The sequence below is a fragment of the Passer domesticus genome, chromosome 3 (genome assembly GCF_036417665.1).
Source record: "Passer domesticus isolate bPasDom1 chromosome 3, bPasDom1.hap1, whole genome shotgun sequence".
NCBI lineage: Eukaryota > Metazoa > Chordata > Aves > Passeriformes > Passeridae > Passer > Passer domesticus.
The window spans coordinates 14,868,323-14,880,610 of NC_087476.1; the positions used below are offsets into that span (position 1 = coordinate 14,868,323).

The 12,288-nt window shown below is 40.7% G+C and overlaps 1 protein-coding gene across 1 annotated transcript; it reads right to left on the reverse strand.

Annotated features, from left to right (window-relative positions):
• Positions 1–8,398: 8,398 nt before the first annotated feature.
• C3H2orf50 (chromosome 3 C2orf50 homolog) lies at positions 8,399–11,968 on the reverse strand. The gene is given in 7 exon segments (XM_064415819.1): positions 8,399–8,585; positions 8,588–8,717; position 9,010; positions 9,345–9,383; positions 11,674–11,712; positions 11,714–11,811; positions 11,814–11,968. Coding segments are annotated over 7 exon segments (486 nt in total). The 5' UTR covers positions 11,937–11,968; the 3' UTR covers positions 8,399–8,529.
• Positions 11,969–12,288: the final 320 nt, after the last annotated feature.

Below are 12,288 nucleotides of genomic sequence, written 5' to 3' on the forward strand. Positions count from 1 at the left end.
GTAATGTGTACTGCCTTGTATCTTTCTAGAGTAATCAAGAAGCTGAACTAACTTCAAACTATTAAGCAGGTCCATGAGCCCATTTTATTCAACTGTTCTTATATTTAGTAAGATATTAAGTATTTAGCTTTAGTCAGCATTTTACCTGTTTAAAAACACATCCTGCTGTGCATTGCAGGCAGTCAGATAACCAGGATGATTGAGCATCTCCCCTGCCCTGTCTGTGTAACAGCCCTGCTCTGCATCTGTTCACTGCCCTTGTGAGCAGCAGCTTAGGGAAGGAACAGATGCTGGGCAGCCCCATGCAGGGTCATGAAGAAAAATTTAATCTGCGAGCAGTATGAGAAGTTCTTCCTAGTCTGTCTAAATTATTTAGTTCTACATCCACTTTCAGTTTTGGTGAGTTGCAGCAGAATGCAGGACCCATTTGAATTACAGTTCAGGAAATGAATTCATAGCATCCGAGTCTCCAGTGCAGATTGCCAGTTCTGCAGCAGATGGGCAGTGGTTTAACACTGCTGCTCCTCAAATGGGAATGCACATGTTGATTCCTATTGAAAATAGCACAGAGAAGGAAAATAATCTTCCTGTAGTAATTAAGGACAAAAAGACAAAACATTTTTTCCCCATAATGATATTGGCTTATCACAATTGAGTTTTTGAACAGAATAATGCCTTAAATTTTGTGGGTTTGCAAGGAATGCAGAGAGTGCCTCTTGCTGGTTATTTCCACCGCCTGACATGCTAATGGGGAATAGTTCATTTTATAGATAATTGATGATTTAAGCTCTAGGTTGCAGTAAAGGAGATTCCACCATTGAGGGACCTATGTGGATGGAGACAGTCCTGAGAGACACATAAAGGAAAGTTGGGGATGCACAAAGTTGCCAAGGACAACAGGTTACAAGAGGCTGGTTTGTTTGCTCAGGGAAGGGAGCATGAACACAGTGTGTCAAGCCACAGAGCTTGGGAAAGAAACCAGAGGAATTAGACATACCAGCACAGTTGCAGGGCTGTGACCTCTTAGGGACCACAGGGACAGCATGGCACATCACATTGTGAGAGCGAGGATTCAAAGCTTTTCTGGAAAAGCAGGCAGGGAAATGAGTGGAAGTTGTGTTCTACACAAACACTTTCTATTTGCTTGGAGCTTTCCCCTGCTTATTGTAATAAGCACTGAGTCAGCTGATGGGTCAAAATTGGTGGGGACATTGGCATGGGGAGCACTGTGCAGGCACCTTCTATAAATTGTCTGATCAGGAAGAGGAAGCAGATGAAGTTTTAAATAACTACAAGGAGCTCACAGATGTAGGTACTGCCTGCTTTGGAATACAAAATTGCTATCTGGAGGAGCACCCAGTGGGGTAAAAGCAGTCCAACCAATTTTTGGGGGTCATCAAAAACATTCTTTTTGACCCTGATGCTGGATTTGTTACTCAAAAACAGAAGGAAGGAAGAAAAAACCAGGAAATGTTCAGGTAAAGGACAGCCTTGGCATTAGTGACTCCAGGACCTTAGAACTAAGACCCCAAGAGAAATAAGGAAGACAAACAGTAGAATAAAGATTCTGGGCTTCAGAAGAACATAATTTGTCTTGTTTGGGAAATTGGTTTGTCAGGACCTCTCAGGAACATGTGATAGGGGCAATGGAGATCAGGAGGGTGCATTGGAACTGAAAGAGAACATGCTCACAGAACAAAAACTGGCTCATCTGGTGAGCTGGAACTGGAGCAGACAGAGGAGCAGCTTGGCTGATCCAGCAGTGCTTCTCTGAACTCTAACACCAAAAAGGGAGGGCTGGCAGGATGGAAAGAGTTAGAGCTACCCAGGCATGAGGGAATGGAGTTGAACACTGGAACAGTGGCCCAGAGAGGCTCTGACATCTCCATCTGTAGAGATTTTCACAACTGAGCAGGACAAGGTCCTGAGCAACCTGGTTTAACATCAGCCTTGGTCTTGCTTTGAGCAGGGGCTTGGCCTAGAGGCCTCTAGAGGTCCCTTCTGGCCATGACTGTGATTTTCTGTACTTTAGTCCTTATACAAGCTGCATATTTGAGAATCCAGTCTGCCATCAGACACATTAAGATTAAGACAAGGTAAAAATTATCAAGACTTTAAAACAAAATTGAAAAAGGATGGCTATGATTTCAGGTACTCTTCGCATTTGGTTGTCTTTGCTGAACACTTGTGCCCAAGGACTGTGAGCTTTACTGTTGAGTAGGAGACTGATGCAGAGTGGTCATAAAAGCTCACCTTGAGGAAGGGGTTATCTCTGTGCTGAGGCTCCTTGGTGGCACAATGACACTGCTTCAACTCTTATTAGAAGATCCTACTCTTACTAAAGAATTTCAGTGGATCCCTGTGTGCTTTCTGTTTGCAGTTACGTTGTAGAAATGTGCATGACACGAGTTGAAAAGAAATAGTTGTTTGTAGTTTGTTGGTTCTGTCTGCAGTGTCTTGTATATATTTGTGGGAACTGAAAACATGACCTTATTTATATAAGGTTTACTTGAGGTTAGGCTGAACAGAAGCGTAACAAATGGAATGAATGTACTATAAGCAAAAAAACCCCCAAACCCTCTTGATTCAGTGTTTGGTCTGTGGAATGTTTTTCTGAGTTAACAGAAGGCCTTAAGGCCATTCTGGGTAATGACATTTATCTAAAATAATATTGCTATCTAAAAAGTAGTACTGAAAGAGCCTAGAATGCCAAACACAGATTTTAAAACCTAACCCAAAAACCTAACAAAGCTAGGATCTGGAAGGAGCAGAAGAGAAAGAAGATACCCTAACTAGTGTCCCTATTAGAAAATCTGTGTTGAGCTTGTAGCCCAGAGAGGAGGTTGAGCTGCAGCTTTTGGATCTGGAACTGATATTGTTCTAGATCCATACTTACATCTGATTTATCCAAAGAGGAGGCTCCAGCAAGAGTTGAAAGTGTGAGTATATAAGGGCAGCAGCCCTTGCTAACGTCCTGGTGAATGATGCCTCCTGCATGCTTGCTAAATGTCTTAAGATTCTCCCAGAAGGTGCAAATGGATCTGCCAGCACTGAGGAGCAGCTACAGTTTTATAATCATGCTTATTCCAGCAAAGATCATCATCTCACCGGGTCTGAAACACTGCCAGGTGTGGGTTTCACTCCGGCTTTGTAGGGTTTTTTATGTATCTCTATGGTAACACAGTGCTAGCAACGTGTCAGCATTCCATTAAGTTTTGTGGTAGAGAGTTGATGTAAACACTGTTTTCAGTCTATCTGGCTTTAAAGGGACATAACAGTGAAACTGCTAAATAAGCATTGTGATAGCTGCAGGTGGATCTAGGCTACATCTTTGGTTTGTTTCTCACTCTCAGCAACACCTGCAGTTGACATAAGAGTTACTGCATGAATAAATTAATTAATTCACAGGTCATAAAAAATATATGCAGTTATGGTATTTGGTTATTAGTAACTGGACAAAGTGAACCCACAGTTTTAAGTCATATAGTGATCAGGTCATAGAGTGAACCCAAATGTCATAGTTTTTATATTTATTGTGCCAGTTTATTTGGACATTACTTCTTAATGCAATTTATCAATCATTATATGCCAACTGAGACTTTCCTCTGGGTTAAGAAACAGTTAATAGAAATTTGTAGTGGTTTTGCTCCATCAGCCTGGCGTAAAGGCCTTGTGCTGACATGAGGCTGTAACCCCAGACACTTGGAAATTCCATTTTTAAGTGCTGGCAGTTTTGCAGATAGGTAGGTTCACACAGCTTCTCAGAGAGGCTTTGGAAAGGTCACAAGCTGAAGTCAGGCAGTCTATGCCCTGTGACAGAAGAGGGCTGTGGGCAGGCCTGTGCCAGCATCTCTTCAGCTTTCAGTGGAATTCCTGAGTTACATGGCGACACATCTGTCTTTCAGGGAATTCACTGACACAAACATGAAGGTTTCTGAAGAAGGAAAACATATCTGACAAGGATTCAGACTAGCAAGTAGAGTTTTTAAGAGAGGCATTCCGATTTAGGAAAGCTTTAGTGATTTGTATCTGTGCAGGATTTAGGAAACGCAACTTGAGGCCCTGGCAGATTATTTTTGGTTTCTAAAACCAGCAAAACAAAAAATACCCCACTTTAGAAAACTGTCATCTGATTTAATTTCTAAAAAGAAATTAATTTATTTAGAAGCTGAGCAATGTGAATATGTATGCACATAATGCATACAAACAGATGATGCCTTGTCAGCATCATCATATGTCTCGCAGCATGAGACCTTCTTTGTAGGAACAGTTGAGGTTGTTTTGGTGGTTTTTTTTAGTTTTTTTTCTTTACTTTAGAGTAATCTAAAGGTCAAGAAACAGTTTTAAATACAGTTTCTAAGAAACAACCAGATTTACAGTCATAAAAAAACCTTGTTAAATGAAACTTTATAGTTAAGGTGCCATCTGGGAACTATATACAAAGACTGTTCTAAAAGCACAAGAAACACATATTTATATGAACTTACGTATGTTATGTTTTTTTAAAATATATATTTCACACTTTTAAATTTAAATGGAACTCAAAATGAGAACACACAAAATCCAGATGTACTGGAAACATGTTCACATTATAAATATTGTAACTACACTCAAAAATATAGAAGAGAAAGCAGTATATAACTAAGGGAAGAACTAAATGAATATAGCTACCCACTTGTGCCAACTGAAAGAAATAAAGAAAATTAATTCTCTGAACATGGATAATCCCTCGTTTGAGATCTAGCAACAAAAGGGAAAAAAGCTTATAAAACTGAAGCCTAAGTGATACACCATAAGAATGCTTTGCAAGTAACTTACCACACATTTGAATATCTACACAATCTCTTTGATAAATGTAATTTCCACTGATTATTTACAGATTTCACTACTACCATAATCTCAGCCAATCTTTCTAAGACACTCTGCTTATATAAATAAGGATTAGTTGGCAAAGTTAATTACTGTAAAAGAAAAATGACTGCTAAACTTGGGATGAAATTGGAGTCTAGAGATTGTCTGTTTTCTGCCTTCTACTTGGCGGTGCCAAGGCAGTTTTGATTAGGACCCTGGATATTTCTAAAAGGTCTTTTCTGGAGGTTGCTGTACTTGGTGGAGAGACCCAAACTAATTTTGGAATTGCAATCCTGGAGAGCTAATTGCAGTGACATAAAATAATTGATGTGTAATTATTAGGGAAATTGTAATAATTTAACAAGCTCAGATGTCCAGTTCTACGCAGTGTTCCTATATCACACATTATCTGATCTATTCCACAAAAGAAACTTTGATTCTCAAGACATTCCTTCTTAATCATTAAAATTCAAAATACTAAAGAGTTGCAATTGATTTCAGCAGGAAATAGGAATGAATTGGAGTTCTGTGGTGAACAGAGCTCGTTCTATCCAGCTGTTGCCCACTAGTATTTTAAAGTAATTTCAATTAGCTTGAACTCTGACTCAGAAAGTCAGAGCTAATCAGGATATTAACTTAATTGAACATAAAAAGAGTGAGCACAGTTGTGGCTTGGTGTGATCTCACAACAAGACACAGAGCTACATTTTCCGAGGCTGGACTCTTCAACAATTAAGCCAAAAATTATTGCATACTTTGGCCCCTTTTCAGGTATTCCTACAGAGTTTCCAGTTGAGATATGTTGTCCTGAGGTGACCATGCAGAGGGAGTACACAGCAGAGGGGAGTACACATCACCACTGCAGTCCCCACTCCAAGAAATTCCTGGCACCTTCATGGCTGCTTCATCTGATTAAGGACACAGGACTACATGTTTTTACTAAAGACTTCATCAATTAAAAAAATAAAATTGGTTGTTGCCATTCAAAGACATGACATAATATGTTCTTTGAGAAGTGTCCTTACGTGGCTGTCAGGAGGGCACTAAACAAGCCTCTCAGATGAGTGTGATTAAAAGAGACACATCTTGACTTCATGAAAAGGACCCTATATGAGTAGTTAGAAAAACTAGAAATATATTTCAATCAAAATAAGTGATTAATCTGTATTTTAGAGGTGAAATCTATTTAAACCTGATATAATTAAAATAGGAATTAAAAAAAATTCCTTGTGAATGCTTTTGAAAAGTCATTTTTGCAAAATATGTTCTGATCCCAACAGCTCTGGTTAGTCATACAATTGGTGAAAAGCTCTTCAGACAGTCCTTCAATTTATACAATAAAAGACAAACCCTATTAAATACATCTTTCTTGATGGATGTGTGTGTTTAGCCTTCAAAGGTGGAGATTCCTCAGGGAATCCATTTCATGCTGTATTATCCTTACTAGCTTCCCAAAAAATTAATGTGATTCTTCCATGCTAAAACTTGAGCTTGTTATTTTTGCTGTTGCCTGACGCTCCCTTGAACTGCAAATTACTTGTTTTCTCATTCCAGAGATGCACACATATCTAAGGACAACTATCTTCCAAGACTGCTTTTCTCCCCTTCAGGTTAAATTTTTAAGTCTTTTTAACTTTTCCTTATATGACATGTCTTCCCATACTCCAGTTGCCATCACTGCTCCTCTGATTAAAATAGCCCACATCTTTAGGGTAAGACGTGGAAGGTCTTGTCAAAAACCAGAAGTGCTTCAGTTGAAACAATGCTGGCTCTAAGTGAAGTGGGAGGATTAAATCGTGCACTGCTTAGACCATCCTCTTACCCTCCAGTTTGCAGAAACTCTCTGGGAGAAGGATTCTCTGGATTCACACACAGTAAACAGAGTCAAGAATCTGGAATTATTCAATGTCATTAAAAAGGCACTAAGCACTGCCTTAGAGTTCCTTTCTGGTGGATTACTTGATGTAGAGTGAGTGCCATCTGGAGGTTAGGAAACATGGAGCTCTGTATGCTTTCATGCTGAAAACCAAAATCCCCTAGGTTTACAAATGAAATGTTCTTACATGAGTAGGAGCTTGAGCCTGACAGATACTGGGCATCCACCACTCAGTGTAAAGTTTGTGACCCAGAGTAAGGCATGCAAGGGCAATATCTCTTGCTGTTATGCAATCACCAGAAAATGTCTAACCTCTGAGTGGCCTGTGCAGTTTTCAGAAAAAGCTCTGGACAGCACAGGGACAAGAAAAGTCTTGATCTGCTCTTTCCTCTCCTGCTTTCAGGACACAAATAAGTTCCTGGTGCAGTTTTCTGCTCACAGGAGAGAGCAGAAAGTGTTTCAGCTGAACAAGAAGTGTTAAAAGGATGGTTCGCATTTCGTGTGTCTGAACTCAGTTATCCATTGTCATTCATGTCTGCACAGAGTGGAATCAGCCTCCCTTACCTGGGCTGGTTGCACGATGTGGTCTTCCTTCTTTAGGTAACTTACTTGTCATTTTGAAAGCCCTGATCCTTCAGTTCTCACTGTGTTGAGGAAGCCAAGAAGAGAACCACTTGGGAGTTGTGATTTTGGGGGGCAAGAATGGGGTCTTCTTGCCACAGTGCCTTTTTTTTGCCTGAGACCACTTGGATCAATGATCACTGGTCATGGTGGTCACCTTGTTTGCTGAGCTGCCTTCTGCCACTGAAGTCTAATCCTAAAAACAAATAGCTTTAATTGCAAAGGGTGAGTGCACCCATCTCCATCTCAGTCTGGTGAGAGACTGCAGCCTGTTGTGTCCAGGCAATGCTAATGGATTCTGTGTTGAGCTCCACTTAGGCCTGAGCATGATCCTGCAGAAGTTACATACAGCTTAAAGGACAGGTATTGTGTGTACCCTCCCCATGCTCTGCTCCTTGCAGATATTTTCCTACAGAATAACAGGCCATAAAGTTTCAACCTATGTAATAAAGATGCACTAGCTGAACAGGTTTTTGGTATTGTTGTGTTGATTTAGCTTGAGGATAATTTCCCTGGGCAACCACAGATTTTAGGGACTGAACCTGTTAAATTCAAGGTTGACAATCCTGAAGGTGTAAGACAGGTTGCTGAGCCAACACGCCTTCAGAGCCAAATGTGAAAGCCTGTTTCCTTGTCAATGAGTTTCCATCAGCTAAACCAGAAAAAAAAAGCATAAGAGAAAGGAATTGAAGAGCAGCAAATCCACATAAATAAAAATGAAAACGAGTGTGAAAAATATTTGGTCTCCCTCCCTCAGCAGGGAGTGGTGAAAAGCACAAAGCATGTCTCACGTGCCCAAGTATTATTCTTTAGAGCATGTTTAAACATGCAAGTGGCAGAAGCTGATGAATCCTTTTCTAACTACATAAAATGCAACAAGCTGCTGAACTGAAAGTGTGTTTTTTATGTTGTGACCCATCTGAGCAGACCTCTATTGTTTGTTTTCAGGAGATAAAATTCAGGAAGAAATGGTCTTTTGTCTGTAACCTCGTTCCTTCAGATGTTAGTGGCATCCTTACTGTAGATTTGCATGGGAGGAGGGATGGGGTCTGTAGTGCTGCCTGTATATGGCACAGTCACCAGAAATACGAAGAGGATCATCTATTATGGCTTTGTTGGACCAGATCTGTTTTTACCCTTGAAAGAACTTGCTTTGTTGCTGTTATATTGTTACTGAAGCACTAGGAAAGCTGGAGCTCACCCTCAAGTTTCCTCTTTTGTGCACCACTGCTGAAGAATTCATATTTACCAGAACCCTGCCAAGCTCAGTATTCATTTGGCTGCCGGTAGTTTGGTTGGTTGAGTTGGGAACTTTGCTTGAGAACACAGATATACAGTTTGGCAGTGGCTTCTGCTCCTTTCTCTTACCCTGGATGAAACAAAGACCAATAATAAGTTTTCAAAATTGAATTGCTTCTTACAAAATTACAACTTACTGAAATTATTTGTAATATCAGCACTTATAATATCAGCATTTCTGCTTTTGAAATTAGAATTTAAATGTGCTTAAATATGTCATACTGAATGTACATGAAAGTGTTGTAGAAATAAAGCAAAACAATTGGGGTTTTTTCCCCCCTGTTGTCTTAAGATAGGAGAACAGAGGGAAATGAATAATTTTAAAATGTCTTGCATAAAATGTTATCTGGGATGAAAGTTACCCTGCTCTAGAATGGTTGTGATGTGGGAGGTTTTTTCTTTTATTTTTAGTAAGTGGCTTGGGTTTCAGCAAGATGATTATGTTACAAATTTGCTCCTAGGAAGTTGATTCTTCCAGTGCCTGCCTTTTTTGCCAAGTTGTTAACATTAAAACAGATTGAACATACATAGGTAGCAGAGGAAAACATTTCAGCTCTGTTATTTTTCCTAAAGATTTTAGTAGTAAAGAATTTGCCAATAATGCCTAGGTATGCTTCAATTTGAAATATTAGCCTAGCTCAAATTGACGAAAACTAAATGAGCATGGGTACAGTTAAATGTCTGTTCAAAACTCAACATTTGGTCATGCTCCTTTAGGAAACTCCAGTTCTGATAGCTTGGAATAGAAGCAAAAATACAGTGTCAATTTTTTTGTCTTTATATAAATTGGTTAATGTTGATCATAATTGAATGCCTGTTCAACTGCTCAGTTTGACACATACAGTCCAGCTCTTACACTTGCAGATTCCTTGTACTAAAACCTGTCTTTTTGGTAATGGAGCCCACGGTTTTCTTTATTCCCATACTATATGAGGGGGTGTTATTTTTGCTAATGGAAGGTGAGAATACCATGTCCACAATGTGTTGTGCAAATGCAAATAAATTATTCATGTCCTGAGTTGCTCTAGAAAACATTTGTCCAGTACCTTGGGCAAGACACAGCATCTTATTTTTGAAATGACCAATGCTTTGCTAGCAGAAGTCCCTGGTAGGAGTTCCCAGAGCCGTACTGCTGCAGGCAAATATCCATAGGAGTATGCTGTGCAGATGGGCAGCTGTGCTAGGAGCACATGGAGTCAGAAGACCTGAGTTTTACACTTCAGCTGTGTTCTATACCTGGTGTGGAACTGCAGGGCAAGTCCTTTGATTTTCTGTCCTTTGCTTTCCTTGGCCTGAAATGGAGAAAACATCAGTTCACCCACTATTGTAAGAGGAGTGTGAGTCAAGAGAGGAAAGAGTTCTGTACAGCTGTATCTGCAGCAGGGCTCAAGGGACACCTGGGTTGACTCTGTGCTTCTTACCTGTGCTGCATCTAAGCTCAGCAAACTTGTGCTGAAGCTGTACATCCTTCCAAGCAGAGCTTGTCTGTACAGCACAGCCATGTACCATGTGAGCTAGGAGCAATGGATTTCTGTGCTGCACTCCCCTGTCCAGTGCAGATATGCCCCAGGTGCAAATAAAATCTAATTTATGACTGTTCTGTCTATCACTGTGTCTTGGTATACCAGCACAGCACTGAGGTCCTAGAATTTTTTATCTTGATATGCAGCCATCATTTGAGCATTATCAGGTTTGGGTCCTATTGGATGGTGCTAATTAGTGAGAAATGTCATGGTCTCAGGCATCGCCCTACATCTACTTCAAGTCAGACCATTTAATGATACCAGCCTTTCTTCTCCGTTGTTTTTGGGACAGGAATGTGGAACTGAAGGACAGTCCCCTGCAGGCTGTAAGGTGTGTAGTTTGATGAATCCATCTTTAGGCATCTTGTTCTTCACAAGCCTCTCCTACCCTTTTGCAAATGTTTCTGTCTTCATAGCTAAAACTAGAAAGCAGAATGTGCATCAGCTGTATGATGTATTACATTACACTTGAAAGTGATTTTGCACCAATATTCATGACTGTCAACCCCAGGGACAGGCACAGAGTCCTTCCTGCTGCCTTAGCTAGGGAATGAGTATGGAACAGGCTGAGCCTGTTGAGCAAGAGTCTGAGTGTCCCAGCACAGCTGGGAGAGAGTAACATTGCCCTGGCTTTGCATGCGTCACAGTCCTGGCATCAGCCTGTCCCTCAAGTAAACAGAGCCAAGCAAGACTGCAAACACATCTCTGGGGAAATCAGGGCTGGGATCTGTATCTCCTCTGGAAGGCTGAAGGTGGTGAAGTTTTTGCGTGGTTTCGTTTCCCATTTTAGAAAATCCTGAGAGTGATACTCTTTTTCTTCCCTTTCCTTTAGCTTGGGCAGTGTGCAGCTGGAAATGGAGCTGATTTTAATTTTACCAAGAATATTCTTCTAATAGACATACTGATGATGTATACTGAAGTATAAACATAAACACTTCCTCAAGATATGTGGCAGAGACAGGATCTTAATTTCGGGTTCCTTTGGGTCACTGGTGTGTGCACAGCCAAAGCTTAGGTTGTACGTGTGCAGCAGTCTGCTGAAATACCATAACAATGGGGCAAGTTCAGTAGATTTACAGACTGGGAATACAAAATTGTATTTTGGCAGAACACTCTGTTCAGCTTCCATTTCAGCCATTTCCAAGAGTATGAGAAGAGGTGATAATATCAGTGTGTCTGCAATAAATTATAAAGCTTGGCACTTTTATGTCTTCTTTGTGGAAATCTCTAAAAGCTAAAAGATACTTAGCATGCAGTTCTTTGCATTGATTTTCAGCTTAAGCCCAGCATGCTGGGAGATATTAGGACAGATTTTGTCCAGTGAAGGAGAGCAGAGATAATGTAACCCTAGAAAGGAAGGTATTAGGATCTGATCCAAAGTCCCTGCAGCAGCAAATTTTGTTTGATAGTGGTGGCTTTGGATCAAGCCCTAATGCTGTCAGGGACTATCAGGACCATTGTCAAGACAAGCCAAAGAGGCATGAACTGGATCAAGTGACTTACCAGATTCTCCTTCCTCTCTCTTCAGCCTCCACAGACTCTCCAGATCTTATTCTGTTGGACCTGGTCCACCTGCTTGTCTGCCCAGGCCCAAGTAGCCATTTGTGCAGTGGTTGCCAGTTCTGCTCAGCTGGGTGCTGCTAGGACACAGAAGGAGCTGGGGCTGGTTGCGCCAGAGGTGTGGTTCCTGTTTGCTGAGACCTAACCAAGGTATTTCTCCTGATTCCAGAGCCCCTTTCCAGCTTGTCCAGTGTGACACTCACCATATACCCAGCCTTTTAAGCCATATTGTGACTTCTCAGAAAGTGGAAGCTATTCTTGTTTGCACTTTCAAAGTTCTTTTTTTCCTAACATTTTTTTTTTCAGCTGCTATTTTGGAGTGCTTTCAGAAAAGAACATGCACAGCAGCACTGACAGGCAGTGCTCAGCACTGGTTTACTTCCCTCTTATTTAATGACCCTTTCCTACTGCTTTATTTTACTGCATCATTGCTTGAGTGCTGTTGGGGTCTTCATGGTAACAGCAATTTCATAAGTGACTGTAATTGGAAGCAATGGGATCTCCAGATGTAAGCAGCAAACTCTTAGCTTACAAGGTGATTACAGTGACTGCAGCTGA